Source organism: Oncorhynchus mykiss, chromosome 1 (assembly GCF_013265735.2).
Source record: "Oncorhynchus mykiss isolate Arlee chromosome 1, USDA_OmykA_1.1, whole genome shotgun sequence".
NCBI classification, from domain to species: Eukaryota; Metazoa; Chordata; class Actinopteri; order Salmoniformes; family Salmonidae; genus Oncorhynchus; species Oncorhynchus mykiss.
This window is the reverse complement of record NC_048565.1, coordinates 25,382,521-25,409,953: the sequence shown is the minus strand read 5'-3', so window position 1 is coordinate 25,409,953 and position 27,433 is coordinate 25,382,521. Positions and strand designations below refer to the sequence as shown.

The following is a 27,433-nucleotide window of genomic DNA, read 5'->3' as shown; positions in this document are numbered from 1 at the left end:
GGTTTCTCTTTATCAAAATAGTTTATTTAGAAGCCTTTTGTCACAAAAGCAAGACGCTCCTTATCCTCCGGTGTCCGCAACCATCTCTCATACTCTGTCAACTAAAAATGTGAGAAAAATAAAACACAGTAAATTACTTGAGAAGAGCTAGAGATTTTTTTGGGTAGATTAAAAAAGCAATACTTCACATCACTATCAATTTGTTCTCTACAATCATACACTTGAAAAAAATGGGTGCTTGTCAAATGCTCACTATTATTGTACACTGTATGTAAAATGAACACTGCAAGAGAACACAGAGCACAGGCCTAGAACAGGAGAAGTCATTGGTTAAGACATAACCACCATGAACAAGAGGTCCTGTGAGCGTGTTTCTCATTCTGAATGAATGCAGACGAAATGTTTGTACAGAGAACCAGTTGGGAGACTAGAGGCAGTTTCCAGGATCTTCAGAACGGAACAAATGGGGCAAGACCAGCACTCGACCCAACAGAAAGAAAAAAAGACATGAGATAAGAGACAGTAAAAGGGGCAGACAGAGAGAAACAGTGTGGATCAAAAGTATATAAATTCACCTTATCAATGAGACACGATGGGAAGATTGTTCCTTCTCACTAAATAGACAAAAGTGAGCAACAGTGACACCCTGCTACTACTTCTTTTCAGCACTGTAAAACCTTTTAGACAACCTCTCTCTGAGGGCAAACAAGCAGAAATGTTTTGGTGGCCATTTTGTTCAGTAACAATTACACAATGGCCTTTACATTTAGGGACAGACACCTTTTTTACATTTCCAGAGAATGCTAGGCTTCTTGACAGGTATTGGTGACTTATGTCCCTTGATGCTTGATGTTGCCTGGGCGACTTGGGTAGGCAGGCAGGCAGGGTGAGGGTTATTTCCCTGGGATCTTGGCCCTCTTGCGGGCGATGGCATCCTCAACAGCTTTGAGCTGCTTCAGCAGCTCCTCACGGCGAGACAGTGTGCTGCTAGGCTTGCCGGAGCCTGAGCCCGGGCCGCCTGGGGGCTGTTTGCCTGAACCCGAAGACAACACCCCTGGACCTTTGCCAGACGACTTTGGTGGTGGGGACAGAGGACGTTTTCTAAAGAGAGAAATGACACGATTGGGCTTAGTGCCACATGCCTATGACAATTTACAAGGGTTATCATGGGGATTAATCTACCTGTATAGAGAGGGTGCGAGTAGATGTATAAATAGTGACGACAGGGTCACATGCCCTGTGTATTGGTGTATATCATATACTTCTGGGGCTTCCACTTTTGTGACTTGTTCCACATTCAAAACAAAGGCTTGTGGTTGCTCTAACATCCTAAAATGACATCACTACTGCAGTGGTGAAGGGCAGCACCAACAAAGAGGCGTCAGATTGGGGTTGTGTGTGTAGTTTTGGACGAGAAGCAGCGGGGGGCACCTACCTTTCTCCCGGTGGTGGCATGGGGCGAGGGCCCTGGCCTCTGGGCCGGTCCATTCTAGGAGAGAGTGGGGGCCGTCCAGGCATCCTCCTGTCACCACGACCTGTAGGACATTGATGGGAAGTTGATTACATACAGCAGGGAATTGTGGCCTCAGATGAATGACTTGGTTCAACACAGACAAAGCATATAGAAAGAACAGATAATGCCGCCTACGGTAAGGTTTCTCTGGTAGTTGGATTTCCACATTTGGTATAACCAAACCACGTGTGTGTGTGTGTGTGTGTTCTTCCTTGGGAAGAACACATTATTAATGTCAGACTAAGCGTTTTCTTAACAGTTTGAGGCCCTCACCTCTCTCAGGAGACAATGCTATCCTCTTGCTGAGTGGAGAGGTAGGCCTGTCCTTGTCTGAAGGCATGTATCGCTTCCTATTACCCCGATCTGCCTGCTGCTACAGAGTGAGAGAGCGATATGTTAGTCAGACAGTTCACAAGCAACAAATGCAAAATACATCACATTAAAATGAGATAAAATCACATTTGCTCAATGTTCAATGGTGGCATTTAAATACACAGCCTACCCTGAAACAATATCAATATCAATATCAATATCTGGTATACAGAAGCTTTAGTTAGTACTAGTATGTTATTTTATTTTGTACCCCTTTTTCTCCCCAATTTCATGGTATCCAATTGTTTTTAGTAGCTACTATCTTGTCTCATCGCTACAACTCCCATACGGGCTCGGGAGAGACCAAGGTTGAAAGTAATGCGTCCTCCGATACACAACCTCGCGCCCGGCCTGCCACAGGAGTCGCTGGTGCGCGATGAGACAAGGATTTCCCTACCGGCCAAACCCTCCCTAACCTGGACGACGCTAGGCCAATTGTTACGACAGAGCCTGGGCGCGAACCCAGAGTCTCTGGTGGCACAGCTGGCACTGCAGTACAGCACCCTTAACCACTGCGCCACCCGGGAGGCCCAGTATCTAGTTATTCAGTCTGACTAATAAGAGTAAGAGGAAGTCAGACACTTATCACATTGACTGTCCAACCTCTCCTTCGCACAAAGATACTCACACCTCTAAACTCTAATGCTATTAGTGTCACAGGGTGTGATATCAGTGTCACTTGCATCTAAATTAATGTTGTCACGATACCAGTATAGCAATCCTACAATGCCAGATATTCCTTGGCAAAAAGAAAACACGAAGCAGAGTGAACTCTGGTCATTTAAAACATACATTTGTAAAATAGTGTGTGCTATAGCTTGCAAAATAAATACATGTGACTCTGGGTGGCAACATAAGGCTGTTTTTTTCCAACATGAACATCATTTCTGTCGATACTAGTCTCGGGACAACACTAATCCACATATTTTTCCATAGTAATTCAGAGACTCAGTCTACTTGAGTTGAGAGCAGTTGACTTTCAACAGTAAACCAAGCAGCGGTCACCTTGTTGAGAAGTGTGAGTTTGATGTCTTTGTGCTGGCCATAGCCTCCAGGGGCTCCCATGGGGGGTCCGTGGGGCGGGTGCATGGGGTGGCCGCCAGGACCGTGCCCCCCTGGACCGTGCCCCCTGCTGCCAGGCCCAGATCTGGGCATGGGGCCGTGGGTGTGTCTATGAGGGAGGCCTGAGGAATCAATCTTCCTCCGGTCCTCTCTGGGGGGATGGGGCTCATCTTTCTTAGTGGGCTTCCCTGTGGAGAGCAGACCGTATACATCACTAACATACAACCCATAGAACCACCAGATGCTGCCATTCTGTGATGACACGTCAACTACAATACAATCCAGAGTGAATTGCAGAGTCTATGACAAAAGCCTAACTGCTACCTTTGTCCTTGTTGGGACCCCTGTCCCGTGGCGGGACCCTCTCCTTGCGGGCATGGGGCTGTCCGGGGGTGGGGGATTGGGAACTGGCTGACGACACAGGGCTAGCCAGGTCAGCGTACATGTCATCTGAGTCAGCGCTCCTCACTGAGCTGCTGCTGGAGGAGGCCGAGGACACACTAGACACACTGCTCACACTCAGAGACCTAAACAGGGACCACACAGGCCACAGGGAGAGAGAGACTCAGTGCTGTGTCACAAAAACCTGCACACACACTAACTCAGGCTGAAGGAAATATTGACAGAATATCGACATTTGTAGTGGAGGGGGATTTTTATTTAAGCATGACAAATTATGATTAAAACACACAAGAACAGAAGGTGGTGACTGAGTGGGTGGTGGGGCAAAATGGGGGAGAAATCAATCAAACGGATGAATCACGGTTAAGATAAATGAAGAGAGGAGCAGGTGTACAAGCCAGGGTAATATAAATGGCAGATATAAAATGGCATAGTACCTGGATTTTCTAGGTAGTTGACCAGTGGATAAACAGCAAAGAAAAACAAGAGAGAAGGTATTCAATACATATCGGTTTCAAAGTGGTACCTGCATCAAATCAAAGTTGATATGTTACATACACCGAATACAAACAGGTACCGTGAAATGCTTAGTTACAAGCCCTTACTCTACAATGCGGTTCAAGAAAAAGAGTTAAGAAAATATTTACTAAATGAACTAAAATAATAATAAAAGTTTAAAAAAATATTTAAAAAAAAGTTACAATAAAATAATAACGAGGCTATATACAGGGGGTACCAGCACCAAGTCAATAACTCCTTTCTGAGGCAAAATTCTCTCAACTGTCAGCTTTTAAAGCAGTGTAGTGGAAGTTAGTGGAAGTGGGATTGATTCATCTTACCTGGACTTCTTGGATCCAGAGCGTGAGATGGAGGCAGAGGAGGAGCGGGATCTGGAGCGAGAGCTGGAGCCAGAGTAACTACTGCCACTCACACTGCCACTGACTGTCCGCCTAAACAGGGGAATAGAGTGAGAGGAGAGAGAAAGATTAACATATTTCAGTGAGCGAAGAGATCATCATACTTTTAATAGTAGATTGTACATCACAGTAACAACGTGTCAGTCCAATTGATCCTCAACACTGGAGCTCCACAGGGGTGCGTGCTCAGTCCCCTCCTGTACTCCCTGTTCACCCACGACTGCATGGCCATTCTCTGTTTATCATATATGCAGTCACTTTAACTATACATTCATGTACATACTACCTCAATTGGGCCGACCAACCAACGCTCCCGCACATTGGCTAACCAGGCTATCTGCATTGTGACCCGCCACCCATCACCCACCAACCCCTCTTTTACGCTACTGCTACTCTCTGTTCATCATATATGCATTAGAGGTCGACCGATTAATTGGAATGGCCGATTAATTAGGGCCGATTTCAAGTTTTCATAACAATGGAAATCAGTATTTTTGGATGCCGATTTTGCCTATTTTTTTTTTTTACACCTTTATTTAACTAGGCAAGTCAGATAAGAACACATTCTTATTTTCAATGACGGCCTAGGAACGGTGGGTTAACTGCCTTGTTCAGGAGGCAGAACGACAGATTTTTACCTTGTCAGCTCCGGGATTCAATCTTGCAACCTTACGGTTAACTAGTCCAACGCTCTAACCACCTGCCTCACGAGGAGCCTGCCTGTTACGCGAATGCAGTAAGAAGCCAAGGTAAGTTGCTAGCTAGCATTAAACTTATCTTATAAAAACAATCAATCATAATCACTAGTTATAACTACACATGGTTGATGATATTACTAGTTTATCTAGCGTGTCCTGCGTTGCATATAATCGATGCAGTGCACATTCGCGAAAAAGGACTGTCGTTACTCCAACGTGTACCTAACGATAAACATCAATGCCTTTCTAAAAATCAATACACAGAAGTATATATTTTTAAAGCTGCATATTTAGCTAAAAGAAATCCAGGTTAGCAGGCAATATTAACCAGGTGAAATTGTGTCACTTCTCTTGCATTCATTGCACGCAGAGTCAGGGTATATGCAACAGTTTGGGCCGCCTGGCTCATTGCGACCTAATTTGCCAGAATTTTACGTAATTATGACATAACATTGAAGGTTGTGCAATGTAACAGCAATGTTTAGACTTAGAGATGCCACCCGTTAGATAATATACAGAACAGTTCCGTATTTCACCGAAATAATTAACTTTTTGTTTTCGAAATGACAGTTTCCCGATTCGACCAGATTAATGACATAAGGCTCCTATTTCTGTGTTTTATTATGTTATAATTAAGTCTATGATTTGATATTTGATAGAGCAGTCTAACTGAGCAGTGGTAGGCAGCAGCAGGTTCGTAAGCATTCATTCAAACAGCACTTTTGTGCTTTTTGCCAGCAGCTCTTCGAAGTGCTTCAAGCATTGCACTGTTCATGACTTCAAGCCAATCAACACGAGATTAGGCTGGTGTAACCGATGTGAAATGGCTAGCTAATTAGCGGGGTGCGCGCTAATAGCGTTTCAAACATCACTCGTTCTGAGACTTGGAGTAATTGTTCCCCTTGCTCTGCAAGGGCCGCGGCTTTTGTGTAGCGATGGGTAACGATGCTTCGAGGGTGGCTGTTGTCGATGTGTTCCTGGTTTGAGCCCAGGTAGGAGCGAGGAGAGGGATGGAAGCTATACTGTTACACTGGCAATACTAAAGTACCTATAAGAACATCCAATAGTCAAAGGTTAATGAAATACAAATCGTATAGAGAAATGGTCCTATAATTCCTATAATAACTACAACCTAAAACTTCTTACCTGGGAATATTGAAGGCTCATGTTAAAAGGAACCACCAGCTTTCATATGTTCTCATGTTCTGAGCAAGGAACTGAAACGTTACAATTCTTACATGGCACATATTGCACTTTTACTTTCTTCTCCAACACTTTGTTTTTGCACTACTTAAACCAAATTGAACATGTTTCATTATTTATTTGAGGCTAAATAGATTTTATTGATGTATTATATTAAGTTAAAATACGTGTTCATTCAGTATCGTTATAATTGTCATTATTACAAATAAATAAAATACTTTAAAAAAATGTAATGTATTTTTAAAATCGGCCGATTAATTGGTATCGGCTTTTTTTGGTCCGCCAATAATCGGTATCGGCGTTGAAAAATCATAATCGGCCGACCTCTAATATGCAGTCACTTTAACCATATCTACATGTACATACTACCTCAATCAGCCTGACTAACCGGTGTCTGAATGTAGCCCCGCTACTGTAAATAGCCTGTCTTTTTACTGTTGTTTTATTTCTTTACTTACAGATTGTTCAGCTAACACCCTTTTTGCACTATTGGTTAGAGCCTGTAAGTAAGCATTTAACTCTAAGGTCTACCTACACCTGTTGTATTCGGCACACGTGACAAATGAACTTTGATATGATTGCATACTTGGCAAGGCATTTTAGGTCACATTCATATAACTTAAAACAAACTGTTGTCCCTGCAGTGGAGTAGAGTGCTGCATCACAGATGAAGGGAGATTTCCCTCAACAGCTGTGTTCATTTGACGCCACTATCATCAAGTCACGTCGTGACTGACGATACAAGTTCACCTGAGAGGAAAACCTACGAAACAGCCTACAACAGTCTTCAAGTCCTACTCCTCTTACCAAGGGAAACTCCCAGCGGCACCTCAGGCGTCATCGTGCCAGTCAGCTGTGAACATTCATCTCTGAGTGACAGCATCTTTTGTTGAAATTAATTAGTCAGGTTGTGTCTGAGGTATGTGGTAACACTAAAAGCATCTAACACCCATTGAAATAATTTCTTGACAGCCCTTAAGATGCACGTACATCAATCTTGTGCCCGTCTTACTTCCTACCCTTTTGCCTGCTCCTGTGACATGGATACCTGGTGAGCAGTGCTAAAGTCATCACAATATTCAAATCACCATGTCATACAACGATGGGCTTTAACATCAAAAGTTAATAGAATGTGCAAATGTTTGTACTTTACTACTTTCCACACCAGCCCTCCATGTTTCAATCACATGAACACTCTAAAAAGAGATAGAAAGTAAAGCAGTCATACATTATTCAAAATGTATCCATGGTATGAAATTATGTTATGGTTCATGTTCCACTAAAGGAAAAGTGTTGAGGGAAAAGTGTTGAGGGAAAAGTGTTGAGGGAAAAGTGTTGAGGAAAAGTGTTGAGGAAAAGTGTTAGTTTCATTAACTATGAATCATTGCTGAACAAAATGACTTACATAAACATGCAGTCAAGTCAATAAATTAACATTTTACAGGGGCGCACAATGCATCTTTAGAGCTGCAGGACCCCCGGCCAACAGGTTTTACATGAGATTTTCCACAGGGAGAACCACGCCACCCACACAGCGTGAGCCTAGTGCACTCTACCCATGCATGCAGGCAGAGAAACCACAGCCAGTGGCTCGCCCCCTCGCTGTCCTTTCCTACCCTTTTACTGTCCTTTCCCTGACCACAGCACCAGCCCTGGGTTCTTCCCCATGCAGGCCCAGACATGGCCGTCAGCTGAACCAGAGATAGAGGATAGTTCTTTCACCAACACACAGTCCTGCTGCTGGAATAGGCCCCTGCTGATGCAAATCTACCTTCCATACAAAGTGGCTTTGTGAGCTGAGGGATACTCGTCGTGCAATTTCAATAAAAAACCCACACACACACAAATATGCCTGGTATTAGGCCTACCTGTGACATACTGCCTGAAAATAAGGTTAACAATCTGATTTGCAAAATATTAAATTGTGAACCGGTTAAGTCTCAAGTTAGTGGAGTTCACTGCAATCATTTAAAAAGACTAACACCCAGATGGGAAAAAATGGTCTCTCCTTGATTTGTGGCAATATTTTGTACAATCATTGCACCATAGTATTAGGGATGGGAACAGTTAATGGAATAATCAAACGGACGTTAGTATTGGATTACTTAAGTGAGTGTTCATTAAAAAATATATAATAATTGTAGGCCTATTTTAACAATGAAACAGCTGTCTAAATTAAATGATACTTGTGACATTGTTAGCTACAAGGATATATACCATGACACTTAATTCTTAAATGAATAAAACACAATGTAGCTTTTATAACGTTGAGCTACTGCTGCACATTTAGCCCTCCAGTCCTCCATGGTACACTTCAAACAGTTTCCACAAAACCCGAAAAACCCGAAACAGATCAATGCAAAACACACACCAGAAAATGTGAAAATCAGAATTCTCTTTCACTTTTGCTGTTAGCCAAAACTAGCGGAGAATATCAGTCTGTCCGCTCTTTACCACTGCCATGTGCATTTGTGTCATTTTGATTGGTCAAGAGCATTTTATTTGTGTGTTGCATTTGGACTACCCGCATATACAAACAAATGTCATGATATCATTTGAATAGTAAAATCATTTCAAATGTCCATCCCTATTTGGTATATCACTGGATATCCTTGAGCTCTCAGGTTGGCTGTGTTATTAATATGTGACAGAGGAACCTGTGATAAGACGGATGGCCAGTAGAAGTGTGTACTTCTGTCCTACCTCCTGGGTGGGTTGTGCTGCTGCCTCTCCTTCCGTCGGCCCCCCTCCCGAGGCGGCATGGGCCGGCCCCCCTCCCGAGGCGGCATGGGCCGGCCCCCCTCCCGAGGCGGCATGGGCCGGCCCCCCTCCCGAGGCGGCATGGGTCGGCCCCCCTCCCGAGGCGGCATGGGTCGGCCCCCCTCGTGTGGCTCGCGGTGGTTGATGGGCTTGCCCCCTTCCGGGGTGGGTTTGGGGAGTTTCCCAGGCTGGCCTGGCAATGGTGGGCTGGGAGCCTTCCTGGGGGGTGCCTTCTCCCTACGAGGAGGGGGAGGTGTACCAGGCTTCAGTGGGATGCTTGAAGATAAGAGTATATTGCTTTGTTGTTTGGCATGCAGCATTCACACGTCACAGTAATGAGGGCAAAACCCATACTTTATTCAAAAGACTGATTGACTATAGACTAACACCAGAAGCATGCTAGCTACACATCTAAGGTGAACCATATAGCATGTCAATTAAATGTAAACTACTCTATTATTATGTAAGACTCAGTACCTATAGACTCTTGAGCTATGAAAGGAAAAGTACAAACAATCTGTGTGAGTTGCATATAAAGGTGCACAGCACAACTGATGAAAATATAGCATGTCTATGGATGAATGGATATGGCTGTACCCTTTGGGGCCTAGAGCTGGCGGGGCCTCAACTTTATTCTTGGCGTTCCTCTGTGCAGAAGGGGTCGGAGATGGAGACGATGAGAACGATCTGGACCTGCAGTGACCATAGGTTAAAGGTTAGCATGGACTCAGTGAATGAGTGTCCTATTCAATAGACAGTGTTGTGGGGGTGTGTTAGGTGGTGCTGTGCGTTGACAGACAGGCAGGCAGAGTGTGTGTCGGACCTGGAGTGGCTGCCGCTGAAGGAGCTGCGCTGGGATGAGTGGCTGGAGTACGAGCTGAAGGACGAGGAGCCTGAGCGAGACCGAGAGCGGGATGAACCGGAGCCTGTGTAGGAGGAAGAGCGGGACGAAGACCTGCAGAACAAAACACACACTTAACCTCTCTCTTTAACACACAAACACGGAGTACTCAAGTAGATTGAAACACTGCAGAAAATAGATGCTTTAGTAAGGTAGAGAACCAAAGTAGATGTATGGCTGAATTGAAAGCTACCTAGATGAGTTGGACAGCGATACAGAGGATCCAGAAGGCCGGTGTCGCCGGCGGCCCCGCGGTGGTGACCCAGACATGCCCGGAAGTCTCCTGGGGGATTTGGACCGGCGCCAGGGGTCCTTCCACTCATCTGGCCGCTTGGACATGGGCATCAGCTCCTTTTTGGAAGGCGGTTCCATCATCGGTCGACTGAGGGGTTGAGAAAGGAAATGGGGGCAAAAAAAATAATTAAATCACACATTTTGCAATAAAGCATCACAAATGAATGAGACTGAAATCATGGACAGAAGGCCAATGATGAATGAGGACATTTTGATTCCATTCACTATTTTCATTCCTTCCTTAACAAGCTTTTCAGTGACAGGTGTTATTTTTTTTGAAAAGCTGTGGTATGACAACATCGTGCGTACATGGAACCAGTTCATGTTCTTGATAGAGTGTGGCACAACATACTGAAACAACATACTTGAGTGACAGCCCTCCAGTTATTCCCAGGTAAGAGAAACCGAGACACTGATTTACAACATGATGCGTCGCAACATGAGCTGATGATCTAAAAAACACATTCAACTGTTCAAAAGACTGTTCCTTGCCATACCTATGTGTGTTATACGTCCTGCGCCCACTTCCTGACAGGTTGTCATTCTAAATAAGAATGTTCTTAATTGATTTACCAGTATAAAGAAAAATGTGAAAAAACACAGTGCATCTGGAAAGTATTCAGAGCCCTCGACTTTTTCTACATTTTGTTACGTTACAACCTTATTCTAAAATGTATTAAATTATTTTTTTCCCCTCAGTCTACACACAATACCACATAACGACAAAATAAACATAATTTTAGAAATAGTCACAAATGTGTTACAAATAAAAATACATAAATATCAATTTACATAAGTATTCAGACCCTTTACTCAGTACTTTGTTGAAGCACCTTTGACAGCAATTACAGCCTTGAGTCTTCCTGGGTATGAAGCTACAAGCTTGGCACGCCTGTATTTGGAGATTTAGTCCCATTCTTTTCTGCAGATCCTCTTCGAGCCCAGTCAGGTTGGATGGGGAGCGTTGCTGCACAGCTATTTTATGGTCTCTCCAGAAATGTTCAATCGGGTTTAAGTTCGGGCTCTGGCTGGGCCATTGAAGGACATTCAGAGACTTCCCCCAAAGCCCCTCATGCGTGCTTAGGGTCGTTGTCATGTTGGAAGGTGAATCTTCGCCCCTAGTCTGAGGTCCTGAGTGCTCTGGAGCAGGTTTTCATCAAAGATCTCTGTACTTTGCTTCGTCCATCTTTGCCTGGATCCTGACTAGTCTCCCAGTACCTGCCTCTGAAAAACATACCCACAGCATGATGCTGCCACCACCATGCTTCACCGTAGGGATGGTACCAGGATTCCTCCAGACGCTTGGCATTCAGGCCATAGAGTTCAATCTTGGATTCATCAGACCATAGAATCTTGTTACTCATGGTCAGAGTGCTTTAGGTGCCTTTTGGCAACCTCCAAGCAGGCTGTCATGTGCCTTTTACTGAGGACTGGCTTCCGTCTGCCCACGCTACCGTAAATCAAATCAAACATTATTTGTCACATGCGCCGAATACAAGTGTAGACCTTACCGTGAAATGCTTACTTACAAAGCCCTTAACCAACAGTGCAGTTCAAGAAGAGTTAAGAACATATTTACAAAATAGAATAAAGTAAAGGTACCGGTACAGAGTCAGTGTGCGAGGGTACAGATTAGTTGAGGTAATTTGTACATGTAAGTAGGGGTGAAGTGACTATACATCGATAATAAACAGCGAATAGCAGCAGTGTACAAAAGGGAGGGTGGTCAATGTAAATAGTCCAGTGGCAATTTTATTATTTGTTCAGTAGTCTTATGGCTTGGAGGTAGAAGCTGTTGAGGAGCCCTTTGGTCCTAGACTTGACACTCCGGTACCGATTGTCGTGCGGTATCAGAGAAACTTGGGTGACTGGAGTCTCTGACAATTTTATGTGCTTTCCTCTGACACCGCCTATTATATTAGATCCTGGATGGCAGGAAGCTTGGCCCCAGTGATGTACTGGGCCGTACACACAACCCTCTGTAGCGCCATACGGTCAGATGCCGAGCAGTTGCCATATCGGGTGGTGATGCAACCGGTCAGGATGCTCTCAATGGTGCAGCTGTAGAACCTTTTGAGGATCTGGGGACCCATGGCAAATATTTTCATTCTCCTGGGGGGGGGGGAAGGTTTTGTCGTGCCCTCTTCACGACTGTTTTGGTATGTTTGGACCATGTTAGTTCATTGGTGATGTGGACACCAAGGAACTTGAAACTGGACCCGCTCCATTACAGCCCCGTCAATGTTAATGGGGGCCTGTTCAGCCCACCTTTTCCTGTAGTCCACAATCAGCTGCTTTGTCTTGCTTACGTTGAGGGAGAGGTTGTTGTCCTGGCACCACACTGCCAGTTCTCTGACCTCCTCCCTATAGGCCGTCTCATTGTTCTCAGTGATCAGGTGTTGTGTTGTCAGCAAACTCGGTGTTGGAGTCGTGTTTGGCCACGCAGTCGTGGGTGAACAGGGGATTAAGTACACACCCCTGAGGGGCCCCAGTGTTAAGGATCAGCATGGCAGACGTGTTGTTGCCTACTCTTACCACCTGGGGCAGCCCGTTAGGAAGTCCAGGATCCAGGTGCAGAGGGAGGTGTTTAGTCCCAGATGCCTTAGCTTGGTGACAAACTTCGTAGGCACTATGGTGTTGAACGCTGAACTGTAGTCAATGAACAGCATTTTCTCATTGGTGTTCCTTTGTCCAGGTGGGAAAGGGCAGTGTGGAGTGAGATTGAGATTGCATCATCTGTGGATCTGTTGGGGCGGTATGCGAATTGGAGTGGGTCTAGGGTGTCCTGGAGGATGCTGTTGTGAGCCATAACCAGCCTTTCAAAGCACTTTATGGCTAATGACGTGAGTGCCACAGGCGGTAATCATTTAGACAGGTTACCTTCGCTTCCTTGGGCACAGGGACTGTTGAACTGCTTGAATCATGTAAGTATTACAGACTCTGTCAGGGAGAGGTTGAAAATGTCAGTGAAGACACTTGGTCCGCGCATGCTTGAGTACACATCCTGGTAATCCGTCTGGCCCAGTGGCTTTGTGAATAAAGACCTGTTTAAAGGTTTTGTTCACATCGGCTATCGAGAGTGTTATCACAGTAATCTAGAACAACTGGTGCTCTCGTGCATGCTTCAGTGTTGCTTGCCTCGAAGCGAGCATAAAGGGCATTTAGCTCATCTGTTAGGCTCGAGTCACTGGGCAGCTCGCGTCGGGGTAGCCCTTTGTAGTCCATAATAATTTTCAAGCCCTGCCACATCCGACGAGCGTCAGAGCCAGTGTAGTAGGATTCAACAATAATCCTGTATTGACACTTTCTTATAAGAGTACGAATTAGTCTCCCGCTCCATGAAAGCAGCAGCTCTAGTCTTTAGCTCTGTTATTTGTTTTTCAAAAGGACAATGACCCAACACACTTCCAGGCTGTGTAAGGGCTATTTGACCTGGCCTCCACAATCCCCCGACCTCAACCAAAATGAGATGGTTTGGGATGAGTTGGACCGCAGAGGGAAGGAAAAGCAGTCAACAAGTGCTCAGTATATGTTGGAACTCCTTCACGACTGTTGGAAAAGCATTCCAGGTGAAGCTGGTTGAGGGAATGCTAAGAGTGTGCAAAGATGTCATCAAGGCAAAGGGTGGCTACTTTGAAGAACCACTTTTTTGCTTACTACATGATTCCACATGTTACTTCATAGTTTTGATACCTTCACTATTATTCTACAATGTAGAAAATAGCACAAATATTGAAAAACCCTTGAATGAGTAGGTGTGTCCAAGCATTTGACTGGTACTGTACACAAAAAAAACCTCCATAAAAGTCCATGTAAAAATAATTCTACACATTTTTACAAATCAACACAAATTCAATAACTAAAATAGTTGTTGCTTAAGTATTCACCACCTTTGTTTAGGTAAGCCTAAATTAGTTCAGAAGTAAGACTTGGCAATAACAAACCGGAAATGGAATATATCTTTAAGTGAATCATTATGCTGTGGATGATATAATAAACCAGCTCTGTTAACTTAGTGCCTCAACTGAGACGGCACAGCAAGGTTACATCATGGGAATCTTCCCCAAACATCAGTGGTAATACGCGAGGTGGGGGGGTGCACAGCTCAGCTAAACTTCCAAGCTGAGCCAACTGATGGAAGAAAGGACTTAAGGAGGAAGTATTACACTTGAGTCAATGGCACAAACACTGAGGGAAAACAAGCACGTCTATACTCTGTGGGCGTCTCAGTGCATGCAAGATGATATTAGTCACCGCTCAGTGAAAACAGTGTGTGACAGCGACACTACTGTAAACGACTTAAGCCGGGCGAACACTACATGATTTGGCCTTGATTTAGATGTCCCAGACAATGAGACTCTCAATGAGACACTGCACGGAACATGGCCACTCTCAATGAGACACTGCACGGAACATGGCCACTCTCAATGAGACACTGCACGGAACATGGGACACTCTCAATGAGACACTGCACGGAACATGGCCACTCTCAATGAGACACTGCACGGAACATGGCCACTCTCAATGAGACACTGCACGGAACATGGCCACTCTCAATGAGACACTGCACGGAACATGGGACACTCAATAATACTAATAATATTAACAGATACTGCATGTCTGACATGGACGGGATGGGCCAGTTGCATCATGTTTCGTATGCAAAACTCCTCCCTCGCACCCTTTCCAAACAAACCCAGAAACTAGGCACTCCTGTCATTGAGAAAGAAAACAGTGAAAAAATACATTACTTCCTGAGTGAATGAGTCAATCAATGCTCTGTCCACAGGCTATGCTACAAACTGGCAAAGGAGACGACAATGAAACTCAACCAGGGTTATGACTTAACAGGCCAAAGTCTCAAAACTTGTAAACAGGAAAACAAATGCCAAACTCCTTTTAACCAACAGGTTGCCCTGCCTAAGAATTTACATCATGAATATGACAGCAAAACACAAACGCGAGTTGAGCCAGTCTAAGACAACTATGATTTCAATTGGTGGTCACAAACGTGAGCAAATTGTAAACAATAGATGAAATAAATCTCAGAAAGGAAAAATGTGTCAAAGTTCTAGATAGTGGGTGGAAAGACTCAAACAATGCAGTTTGGAATGAAGATCAGGGAACCATCATCTTGCTTGTGACTAGGGCTGTCCCTGACAAAAAAATCTTGGTTGACAGAGTTGTCGGTTCTTTCAACCAATTGATTGGTCAACATTTTAAAACATGCCTAACCAGAAGAAAAAACCTGTTCCCAACCAGACCCTCCTCCTCCCGCTGCCCGGTGCTGCTGGCCTTTACAGATTCTGCCATTACGCTCCTGAAGTTGCCAGCAATAGGCTACACCAGCGGTCGGCAACCTTTTCCATTTGGAGTGCCAAGTTATCGTACCATTTCATTGGCAGTTATGATTTTCATACACACATTTTTGTGGAACAGTTTAATTTAATTTATAATAAAGTCTTCATATCTCAAAACCAAAGTTGTGGTTAATAAAAACTCAAAATGAAAATTAGACTAATCTTAAAGTAACTTCTATTGCCAATATGTAAAAATAGCCTACATAAAGCCATCAAATAAAAACATTGCAGCCCGCAGGTAGAAAATATCCTGATAAAAACAAATATCCTATAAATCCCATTGGCAATGTATGGCCAGTCTGCAATTAACTTGAAACACTATCAATTACTAACTTGGATCAGGCCTGAAGGCACTTGAAAACTTGCAACATTGTCTAAAATATTGTGGGCCCTCAGAGTTACCGGAGTCAGTGAGCTCCAGACAGACAGACACAGCGCAAGGGATAAGTAGTAATCAGGTTGACCTTTTTTTCAAATAGGCTACATTGAGGAACTATTGTCATTCTGAATTGATGTAAAAACAGACTTCGTTTACTTGCATTTTGAGGTGAAGAAAAATTATTTGAGAAACTCCACAGTGATGTTGAGTTAAGACAATCATAAATCGTGTCAGATACCCAAATGTGCACATTAATAAGCCTACATTTGCACGCCAGCCAGGTAACCTAGGCCCAGTTTATGCGTAATCAGGTGCGCGTCCTAACTCAGGATTGACAGGAGCGCTCCAAACAATAGACAATAAATTGACAAGTCGTAATTAAATTAAATAAACCAAAACGTTTTCCTCACAAGTGTGCCTAGGTTGTGTGCTCAGCAAACAACGTGTCTACTCCTACAATGACAAACATAAGACTGTAATAATAATTGTAATAATAATAATAATATATTCAATGCATTAACAGAAATTACCGTAACCAAACAAACATTGTAGATTACAAATGATGATAATGGTAAATGTACTACTGGTGATACTGGTGTGCCACCCCCACGGCCTCTGCAATGGATTAATCCACTCAGACAGGTGTGAATAAAACAGGTGTCTCATGTGCCATTTTTTAAATGTTTTATATATATGCCACTCCGACTAAAAGAAATCTCAGTCGACCGACAGCCAATCGACCAAGCAATCAACAGTAGACTAAATGGGGTCAGCCCTACCTGTGACATTATAATTTGGAGGATTCCCATCAGGTAGAAACAGAAACCAAATACATTCCAGCTTCTTGCAGTCATACATGAATACATTTTCTAGCCATGTGCCTCACAAATGATATGGAAGTAGTGTGGAGTATGACCAATAGCTGCCTTCCAGCTCCCTGCTATCTTTAGGTGCTGACAGCTCTGTTAACTTAGCTCCCCAACAGACGGGACAGCAAGGTTACATCATGGGAAACTTTCCCAAACATCAGTGGCCATAGGTGAAGGTGGGCGGGGGTGCACAGCTCAGCTAAACTTCCAAGCTGAGCCAACTGACGGAAGGATATACTTGAGAAAGTATTGCACTTGAGACTATTACACAAACACAAGTATAATATGTGGACATCTCAGTGCATACAACCTGATATTAGTCACTGCTCAGTGTACAAAACTTAAGCCGGGTGTACACTACACGATCTGACCCTAATTTAGCTGTCCAAGACAAGTTAAGATCGGAGGGAAAAAAATCCCCAAACCAGTACATCTACAGAGCTACGTTGAGACATCGCAGCCTTTAACCTCAGCTCAATCAGTGAAGGGACTTATTGACACTGGTGTCTTATTGACACTGTATAGGCTACTGTATGTCTAATATTAAAGAAGCCTAGAGGTATTGCTCGTGTGAGGCAGAATACCTTATGATAAATTGTAGCCCACACCATCTACCAAGAGAGTTCTCAGCTATATTATTTGTAGCCGTCTATTTACCACCACAGAACGAAGCTGGCACTAAGACCGCATTCAACCAACTCTAAGGCCACAAGCAAACAAGAAAATACTCATCCAGAAGCGGCTCTCCTAGGGGCCGGAGACGTTAATGCAGGCAAAAATATGTTTTACATTCTACCTTCACATGTGCAACCAGAGAGAATGTTTATATATATATTTTTAATACACTCTAGACCACCTTTACTCTACACACAGAGATGTATTCAAAGCTCTCCCCCTCCCTCCATTTGGCAAATCTGACCATAATTCTATCCTCCTGATTCCTGCTTACAAGCAAAAACTAAAGCAGGAAGTACCAGTGACTCGCTCAATACGGAAGTGGTCAGATGGCGCGGATGCTACGCTACAGGACTGTTTTGCTAGAGCAGACTGGAATATGTTCCGGGATTCATCCACTGGCACTGAGGAATACACCACCTCACCTTCATCAATAAGTGCATCGACGACGTAGTCCCCACGGTGACCGTACGTACATATCCCAACCAGAAGCCATGGATTACAGGCAGCATCCGCGCAGACCAGCTGGCCGGTGTGTTTACGGACATATTCAATCAATCCCTATACCAGTCTGCTGTTCCCACATGCTTCAAGAGGGCCACCATTGTTCCTGTTCCCAAGAAAGCTAAGGTAACTGAGCTAAACGACTACCGCCCCGTAGCACTCACTTCCGTCATCATGAAGTGCTTTGAGAGACTAGTCAAGGACCATATCACCTCCACCCTACCTGACACCCTAGACCCACTCCAATTTGCTTACCGCCCAAATAGGTCCACAGACGATGCAATCTCAACCACACTGCACACCGCCCTAACCCATCTGGACAAGAGGAATACCTATGTGAGAATGCTGTTCATTGACTACAGCTCGGCATTCAACACCATAGTACCCTCCAAGCTCGTCATCAAGCTCGAGACCCTGGGTCTCGACCCCGCCCTGTGCAACTGGGTACTGGACTTCCTGACGGGCCGCCCCCAGGTGGTGAGGGTAGGCAACAACATCTCCTCCCCGCTGATCCTCAACACTGGGGCCCCACAAGGGTGCGTTCTGAGCCCTCTCCTGTACTCCCTGTTCACCCACGACTGCGTGGCCACGCACGCCTCCAACTCAATCATCAAGTTTGCGGACGACACAACAGTGGTAGGCTTGATTACCAACAACGACGAGACGGCCTACAGGGAGGAGGTGAGGGCCCTCGGAGTGTGGTGTCAGGAAAATAACCTCACACTCAACGTCAACAAAACTAAGGAGATGATTGTGGACTTCAGGAAACAGCAGAGGGAACACCCCCCTATCCACATCGATGGAACAGTAGTGGAGAGGGTAGCAAGTTTTAAGTTCCTCGGCATACACATCACAGACAAACTGAATTGGTCCACTCACACAGACAGCATTGTGAAGAAGGCGCAGCAGCGCCTCTTCAACCTCAGGAGGCTGAAGAAATTTGGCTTGTCACCAAAAGCACTCACAAACTTCTACAGATGCACAATCGAGAGCATCCTGGCGGGCTGTATCACCGCCTGGTACGGCAACTGCTCCGCCCTCAACCGTAAGGCTCTCCAGAGGGTGGTGAGGTCTGCACAACGCATCACCGGGGGCAAACTACCTGCCCTCCAGGACACCTACACCACCCGATGTCACAGGAAGGCCATAAAGATCATCAAGGACATCAACCACCCGAGCCACTGCCTGTTCACCCCGCTATCATCCAGAAGGCGAGGTCAGTACAGGTGCATCAAAGCTGGGACCGAGAGACTGAAAAACAGCTTCTATCTCAAGGCCATCAGACTGTTAAACAGCCACCACTAACATTGAGTGGCTGCTGCCAACACACTGACACTGACTCAACTCCAGCCACTTTAATAATGGGAATTGATGGGAAATGATGTAAATATATCACTAGCCACTTTAAACAATGCTACCTTATATAATGTTACTTACCCTACATTATTCATCTCATATGCATACGTATATACTGTACTCTATATCATCGACTGTATCCTTATGTAATACATGTATCACTAGCCACTTTAAACTATGCCACTTTGTTTACATACTCATCTCATTTGTACATACTGTACTCGATACCATCTACTGTATCTTGCCTATGCTGCTCTGTACCATCACTCATTCATATATCCTTATGTACATATTCTTTATCCCCTTACACTGTGTACAAGACAGTAGTTTTGGAATTGTTAGTTAGATTACTTGTTGGTTATTACTGCATTGTCGGAACTAGAAGCACAAGCATTTCGCTACACTCGCATTAACATCTGCTAACCATGTGTATGTGACAAATAAAATTTGATTTGATTTGATTTGAAGAGCTAAAGGCTAGAGCTGACGCTTTCAAGGAGCGGGAGACTAATCCGTACGCTTTTAAGAAATCCAGCTATGAACAGACAAACCACCAAACAAGCAAAGTGTCAATACAGGATTAAGATTGAAACCTACTACACTGGATCTGACACTCGTCGGATGTGGCAGGGCTTAAAAGCTGTCTGTGTTCTTCTGCCCATCTTAATCTTTTCTTTTTTATTGGCAAGTCTGAGATTTGCAAAGAGAAAGCCATCTCTGCCTAGAAGGCCAGCATCCTGGAGTCGGCTCTTCACTGTTGACCTTGAGACTGGTGTTTTGCGGGTACTATTTCATGAAGCTGCCAGGTGACTTGTGAGGCGTCTGTTTCTCAAACTACACACTAATGTACTTGTCCTCTTGCTCAGTTGTGCACCGGGGCCTCCCACTCCTCTTTCTATTCTGGTTAGAGACAGTTTGCGCTGATCTGTGAAGGAGTAGTACACAGCGTTGTACGAGATCTTCCGTTTCTTGGCAATTTATCACATGGAATAGCCTTCATTTCTCAAAACAACAAAAGACTGATGAGTTCCAGAAAAAAAGTTATGTTTCTGGCCATTTTGAGCCTGTAATCGAACCCACAAATGCTGATGCTCCAGATACTCAACTAGTCTAAAGAAGGCCAGTTTTGTTGCTTCTTTAATCAGAACAACAGTTTTCAGCTGTGCTAACATAATTGCAAAAGGCTTTTCTAATGATCAATTAGCCTTTTAAAATGATTAACTTGGATTAGGTTACTCAACGTGCCATTGGAACACATGGTTGCTGATAATGGGCCTCTGTACACCTATGTAGATATTCCATTAAAAATTTGCCGTTTCCAACTACAATAGTCATTTACAACATTAACAATGTCTACACTGTATTTCTGATTAATTTGATATTATTTTAAATTGACATTTTTTGGGGGCTTTTCTTTAAAAAACAAGGACATTTCTAAGTGACTCCAAACTTTTGAACGGTAGTGTATATATTTTTTGCTGTGGTGGCAACGTTAGGGGGGGGAGATACTGGGTGTGGCGATGGTGCCGCTTCTGACCAAACATTTTAGAGGACCTCTTAACCGCGGAGAAAAAATGTTGCTATTTTAAAGCTAATTTCCTGCAATTCTACACATTTTGCCATGTCTTAAGCTATTTGATTGACTCAAACATAACTAAATCAATGGGGGCCCCATGCCATGACATTTTTTTGTATTTTATTTTCCCTGACCATCTAATTTTTCTTATTTAAAAATATATTGCTCCATTACATTTTCTACATACTTTATATCTGGTTTTAGTCGTTTAAGTTTACACTGAAAACATCTTACCATCCCAAAATTAAGTTTTGTTATTTAATTTTTATATCATAATTTTGAGGAGTTTGGGAGTGGCGGCTGCTGCTGCTAAATTAATATAGGGCAAACACTAGTACATGTGCAATCTGTTAATCGTCACTGCTCAGTGAAAACTGATCATGTAACAGCGTCACTACTATATACAACTTAGGGAGTGGAGGGTAGCGCTGGGATGATAAACCGAAAATGATCGATACCAACCATACCGATCTCTTATCTCAAGCATTTTGATGATATCGTCCTATGCTATCATGTGTGAATTGTGTGAATTAATGAATACAACCATCTAACTAGTAGCAGTAGTTTAAAGGATCATTTGGAACTTAACGTTCCATTTATCATTATTGCATCAATTCAGGAAATGTATCACAATATTAATCTTTCCCCCATATCCCCCAGCTCTATTGAAGGGGGAATCAAAAGTGCAAAGTCTACATCAACCAATGTCTAAATCAGGGCTGCCCAACCCTCTTCCTGGAGATCTACCGTCCTGTGGGGTCAGTCCAACCCTAAATTAAAACACCTACTAATTAGCTGCTCAACAAGACCTTAACTAGCTGAATCAGATATGCTAAATTAGGGTTGGACTGAAAACCTACAGGACAGTAGATCTCCAGGAAGAGGGTTGGGCAGCCCTGGTCTAAATCATGTCAAAATATTTTGCAACAGGTTTATGTTAATATCCCAGTCAGATACAAAACGATCTACATTGGATGTCAAAAGATGAGTGCTCTATGACCAGACCCTGGTCAACTGAACTGTAAATGTTCACTGAGCTTTTGATGCGGTAGGGCAGATGTTTATGGCCAGCCACAACAGGAGTCGTGTTTACAGCCATGAGAGTCTGAGAGAAAACTCCAAACTTCCATAAGAGGTGTGTACTATATCTAACCCTAGTCAAGTGAGGGTCTCTCACTGAGGTGTGTTAACTGCTTTGTCCAGAGAACATGATAGTAGAGCATATGCTACTCACTTGGGGAGCATGTTGGTGTCAGTGGGGGACCTGGGGGAACCTTTAGGGTGCTTGTCCTCCCCCTCCTTCTCCTGAGGTTCCCGTGGTGGCCGCTCCCTGACAGGCCTCTCCTTCTCATCACGTTTCATGCGATCCCTCTCCCACTCCTCCTTTCGGCGCATCCTCTCCTTCTCTCGCTCCCTCTCTCTTTCCCTCTCGCGTTCTCTCTGCCGGCGTTCTCGCTCGCGGTGGTCCCGCTCTCGCTCGCGGTGGCGCTCCCGCGGATCCCGCTCTCGTTCACGCTCCTGACATTCACACAGGTGGATTTGTGAACACTCGGTCATGGTCCTACAGCAAGGCTCCTTTAATGGTTCCTTCAAGATCATCTTTAATCAATAGGCCTATGCGTAATAAAGTTCATATATCTTTGTATTAATAAAGTTAATATCTCTGCGTATTAGTGTTTGTAAGGCGTGTAGTCCTTAAGGGGTGGACATCTCTTTTGAGTGTACTCACACTGTAGTGGTAGGGCAGAGGGGTCTCTGTGTACTGCACTCTGAAGTTCTCATACTGTCCCCCTCTCCAAAAGGCCTCCATCTCGTAGTCATAGTAGGGATCAGCATAAGGGTCGTTACTGAAAAGAGATCCCAAACATGCGAGGGGAAATCAAAGTATATAGATGAATAGGAAATAAGATCTTTGTTTCATATGGTTGTGCAGCTACATGCTCTATGAGTATCTTTATGAGTCTCTGTATCATATATTTGTATCAAAGACAATTAATTCAGGGCCATGTGCGGTTGATGGCAGGGCCATGTGCGTCTGATGGCAGGAGTTGTTTGGGAAGAGAAAGTAAAGATAAGCGCTGCGTGAAAAGAGGATGCTGCTATTTCCCCTCCACTGTACTTACGGATAGACTGGGTCTCTGAACTCCACGTCACTAAGGGGAAAGGCAATAAATGTATTAAATATGAGACGTAGTCTAAAAACATCCACAGGCAAGATATTTTGCACTCACTTTAGGTCTCTCTTTTGACTAGAGCTGTTGAGCTTACCCTGGGTCTCGGATTTCTCTGGTGATGCGGTAGCTGCGTTCCCTGAAGAAGTCGTTCTCTTTGTCAAAGTCTCTCTCATCCTCTCCAATGGTCACGTTAAAGCGTTTCTCCTCAAAGTCTGGCTCCTGCTCTTTGCGTATGGTGGCTTTCTTCAACACCTAGAGGAATAGGGCAACATGTACATGGAAAGTCCACTAATGAATCATAGTCTACTGACTGAAACCACCATAAGGTGGTTACACACACACATTGATTAGTATTAAGAGGCTTCTCGAGCCAAATGTAGCATGGGAACCTCTCAGAAAACATGTTAATCAAAAAAGTATCAAACACGAAATCAGTTGGTGCTGAAACATAACATATACAGAAGAGGAGTACATTTAGCTTGTCAGAGCTGAGAGGGTGTTGTACCTCTTTGGCATGTCTCAGACCCCTCTCCCAGGCACTCTCCACAGGAGGCTCCACTGGAGGAGGGGGTGGAGGGAGTTCCTCAACAGCAGGTCCACCCTGAGACAGAGGTAAAAGACAGTAACAGACATAAATACAACACATTTACACACGTAGCCTACATACACACACTCTTCAAATCATACAGCCATGCAGCGGCAGTGAGAGGTCAGCGGTGGTGCATACCCAGGGGTTATTGCCTGGCATGAGAGGGTGGGGTGCTCCAGGTGGTGCCCCGTTGGGAGAGAAGGGGTCTGGCTTGGAGATGAGAGAGTAGTTGCCCTTGTCATTGACCCCTGGATGGATGAACCTACAATTCATACCCCATGTGCAGTTACCTGGGAAAGAAAAACAGAACATTTGGTATCATTTTGTGATAACAGATAAATGAAAATTGGAAAAAGCATATGTTCATTGAATACAAATACTTTGAAGAAAATTGTGGTTGGATGTAAATTGACGTCAATCATCGGTGTATGTGGTTTAGCTCCTAATGCTATTCCATTACCACATTATCTTTATGTAAGATATGAAGTACAATGCTTCCCCCTGCTGTCTGAAACCAGTGTTTTTAATATCACTGCCTCACTGAACAAGTTTCAACAACAAGAGACATGCTTCACAGGCTAGAGAAGCAGCACATCAGTGAAGCAACAAAATGCAAGGCTTGTGTTAATGATAAAGTAGCTTACACTATCTTCATCATGATACGTCTTTGGTGTAGAATCGAATGCTCTAGTTGCACACGCAATGTTTGCACAGCGTAGCTTGGTCATAATTAAGACGGGTGCTGTACACGTGTGTGGTGCACAGGAGAGTATGTTGAGGTACCTTTCAAAAAGAAGCGGCAGATGGGCCTGGGTCTGATCTTCCTGTCCATGGGGTCCTTCACCTCTCCCTCCTCTAGGTCATCATCCTGCACAAAGGAAACAGAACCCAGGCTAAATATCAATCTACTTACCCATGTGTGTAACTGCTGTAACATTATTATGACACTGGAACAGGGTATAAATTGTATTGCATGGCAAGTTTATTGTATTGTTACATTGGTTCTGACTTTGCAGTCCTGTACTTGATCTGATCTACCGTTTTGATTCCCTCCCTCATGTTAGTGTGAGAAGCCCTGTATATGCAAAAAAAAAAATCACTCTCAATGAAAATTACAACAATACAGATTGAAGCCCGAGACAGCATATACAGTGCCTTCAGAAAGTATTCACACCCCTTGACATTTTCCACATTTTGTTGTGTTAGTGAATTTAACATTTATTAAATTGAGATTTTGTGTCACTGGCCTACAAACAATACCTCATAACGTCAAAGCTTTCCACCAGACACTGGGAGATTAATTCACCATTCAGCTGGACAATAACCTAAAACACAAGGCCAATTATACACTGGAGTTGCTTACCAGGAAGACATTGAATGTTCCCGAGTGGCCTAGTTACAGTTTTGACTTAAATCTGCTTGAAAATCTATGGCAAGAATTGGAAATAGTTGTCTAGCAATGAGCACCAACAAATTTGACAGAGCTTGAAGAATTTTCTAAAATAATCATGTGCAAATATTGTACAATCCAGGTGTGCAAAGCTCTTAAGAGACTTATCCAGAAATAGTCACAGCTGTAATCACTGTCAAAGGTGCTTCTACAAAGTATTGACTCAGGGGTGTCAATTGTTATGTAAATTAGATATTTAATTATTATTTAATTTTCTATACATTTGCAAAAATGTCATCTTGGGTTATTGTGTTTAGATGGGTGAGAAAAATGATGAATCGAATTCATTTTGAATTCAGGCTGAAACACAATGTGGAATAAGTCAAGGGGTAAGAATACTTTCTGAAGGCACTGTAAACTCCATTTACATTACTTACATCTATCTCTCCCTCATCAATCTCGCCATCATCCTCATCCTTCTTTTTGTCACGAAAGGAATCTCTCCTTCCTCTCTCCTGAGCCCTGGACTCTTCAAGCTTCTTAGGTGGACCGTCTTTCGGGGATGGAGGAAGGATTGGTATTTTCTCTTTCTTTTTTATGCTCTTGTCCTCTTTCTCTTCCTCCCCATCTCCAGGTCCTTTCTCCACCTCCTCATCCTCATCAGGCGCTAGAACATTGGGCTCCTCAGGAACCTCCTCGTCATAGTCCAGCTCATGTTCATCAAGCTCTCTGGACACAGACGACTCCATCTCATTCACCACCACCACTCTCCTCCTCCTCCTCCGCCCCTCTTCCTCCTCATCTTCATCGTCTACCTCTGCCGTCTCTGCTGCCAGCTTGGCTGATGGTTCCCCTCCTTCACCCCGCTCTTCTTCCTTCTCATATCTGGACATCTCCTGCTCAGCCAAGGGGGATGACCTCTCCTGCTCTGGCTCAGAATCAGGGGACTTAGGAGTTTGGCTGACCTGGTCCTCCTCTTCATCCTCATCAGCTGATTGGCTCACCTGTCCCATCATCACCATCCCCACTGACTCCTCCTGCTCCTGTTCTAAACCAGTATGGCTATCCCTTCTACCGTCTCCACCCGCTTCATCATCCTCTGGATCAGAGATACGCTCCTGAACTATCCCCTCATCTCCGTCATCATCCAGCTCAGAGTCCCCACCTCCACCACCCTCTTCATCTAACTCGTCATTTTCTTCATCATTCAGCAGCTCGCTGTCGGAGAGCAGCCTGTCCTCCTCCTCGGGGGATGCCAGGAATTCGCTGTCAGAAATGCCCTTTTCCTCTTCCTCTGGGGACTGGGGTGACTGGTTGGGGCTTTCAGGGGACTCGGTGGGGCTCTCAGGGGTGTCCATTGGAGAATGATCCACTAAAATAGAGTAACATATTTTATTATATAAGTGTCTTATTAAAATGAGAATACATTTATTTAATACACAAAAAAAAGTCTATGGGCAATATACACATTTTGGTACATACCATAAACACACCATCTACTTTTTTGAGTAACTAGTTACAATAATTTTGTAGGAGGATTTACTAACCAGCTAGTAACTAAATATCATTATGGGAGTCATTTGACTACTGCCAGCTATCTATTTCTCGATACAATATGTCCAAGTGTGCTAGCCATCTGATCAACATTATAGCTACTACATACATTTCGTAATCAGATTCATGCATGTAGAGAGATCCGCCTCATCTCAAAAAGAGTCAACCTCACGCAGGTCAAAAACATTCGGTCAGAAACACATTAGCTAGCTGGCTAGCGAATGATAGTAGCTATCTGTTTCAGCCGGTAGGTTATCATCGCTTCCTTTAATAATATATCAGATGAAAACTCGGGTACTCGGTGTTTACAGTAGAACAATATAGATAGATAACAATATAGATAAGCAAATCAAGAGGCAACTTGGGCGCTGTAGGACGAGAGGTATCGTTCGCTTGCTAGTTAGCGCTTAGCTACAATACTAGCTAACTACCCGGTGAAGCAGGCCCGAAAACTGCCAGGGCTCTAGCAGACAAGAGACCAACGTCAACGTCTGATTTGTCTTTAAAAGAAGCCACAATGCGCTTAAACAAAGGTGCAATCAACCAATACAACTGAAAAGCAACTTTACACACGCGAAACACCGCTTTCTGGTCTGCTATCGAAGCATGCGTGTCTTGTCTGTTCAATTAACAATGCAACCCTCCCTCTAAAAACACCAGTAGCTACACTTTAAATATTTTCAGTCACCTTTCCAACCTGAACCTCTTTGAAGACAGGTTTGCGGCGTTAAGAACAACCCAGTCTCTTTCTTTATGTCTGACGCTCTACAATAAATAATTGTATGGTTATTTATCTGCTATGCATGAGAAAACCAAAAAACCTACACGATACATTAAGAGCGGCCATTACCGTGACGTCATCAAAATACGACACTGTCAGTTTAG

The 27,433-nt window shown here is 44.0% G+C and overlaps 1 protein-coding gene across 7 annotated transcripts; it reads right to left on the bottom strand.

The window, feature by feature from the left end:
• Positions 1-27,433, bottom strand: zc3h18 (zinc finger CCCH-type containing 18). Of its 7 annotated transcripts, none has more exons than XM_021596891.2 (20): positions 27,399-27,433; positions 25,432-26,366; positions 24,388-24,472; positions 23,743-23,894; positions 23,521-23,616; positions 23,110-23,267; positions 22,965-22,994; positions 22,571-22,688; positions 22,076-22,359; positions 10,022-10,210; positions 9,751-9,882; positions 9,525-9,620; positions 8,871-9,203; positions 4,189-4,299; positions 3,787-3,795; positions 3,272-3,474; positions 2,891-3,135; positions 1,787-1,886; positions 1,436-1,535; positions 1-1,101 (listed from the first exon to the last, which is right to left on the bottom strand). In XM_021596891.2, the coding sequence occupies exons 2-20, from the start codon at positions 26,350-26,352 to the stop codon at positions 894-896; spliced, it is 3,570 nt and encodes a 1,189-aa protein (XP_021452566.2). In that variant the 5' UTR covers positions 26,353-26,366; positions 27,399-27,433; the 3' UTR covers positions 1-893. The 7 variants fall into 7 exon arrangements, with proteins under 7 accessions (XP_021452566.2, XP_021452550.2, XP_021452575.2 ...); XM_021596875.2 differs by having other exon boundaries at positions 27,237-27,425; XM_021596900.2 differs by lacking the exon at positions 27,399-27,433 and adding an exon at positions 27,122-27,142.

Bases quoted from the DNA above. Each gene is read 5' to 3' on its own strand.
- zc3h18 (XM_036974374.1), bottom strand. The intron at 22,360-22,570 runs GTGAGTACACTC...TGTGAATGTCAG, and splicing joins CTCTGCCCTACCACTACAGT to GAGCGTGAACGAGAGCGGGA. The intron at 4,300-8,870 runs GTAGGACAGAAG...TCCCCTGTTTAG, and splicing joins CAGCACAACCCACCCAGGAG to GCGGACAGTCAGTGGCAGTG.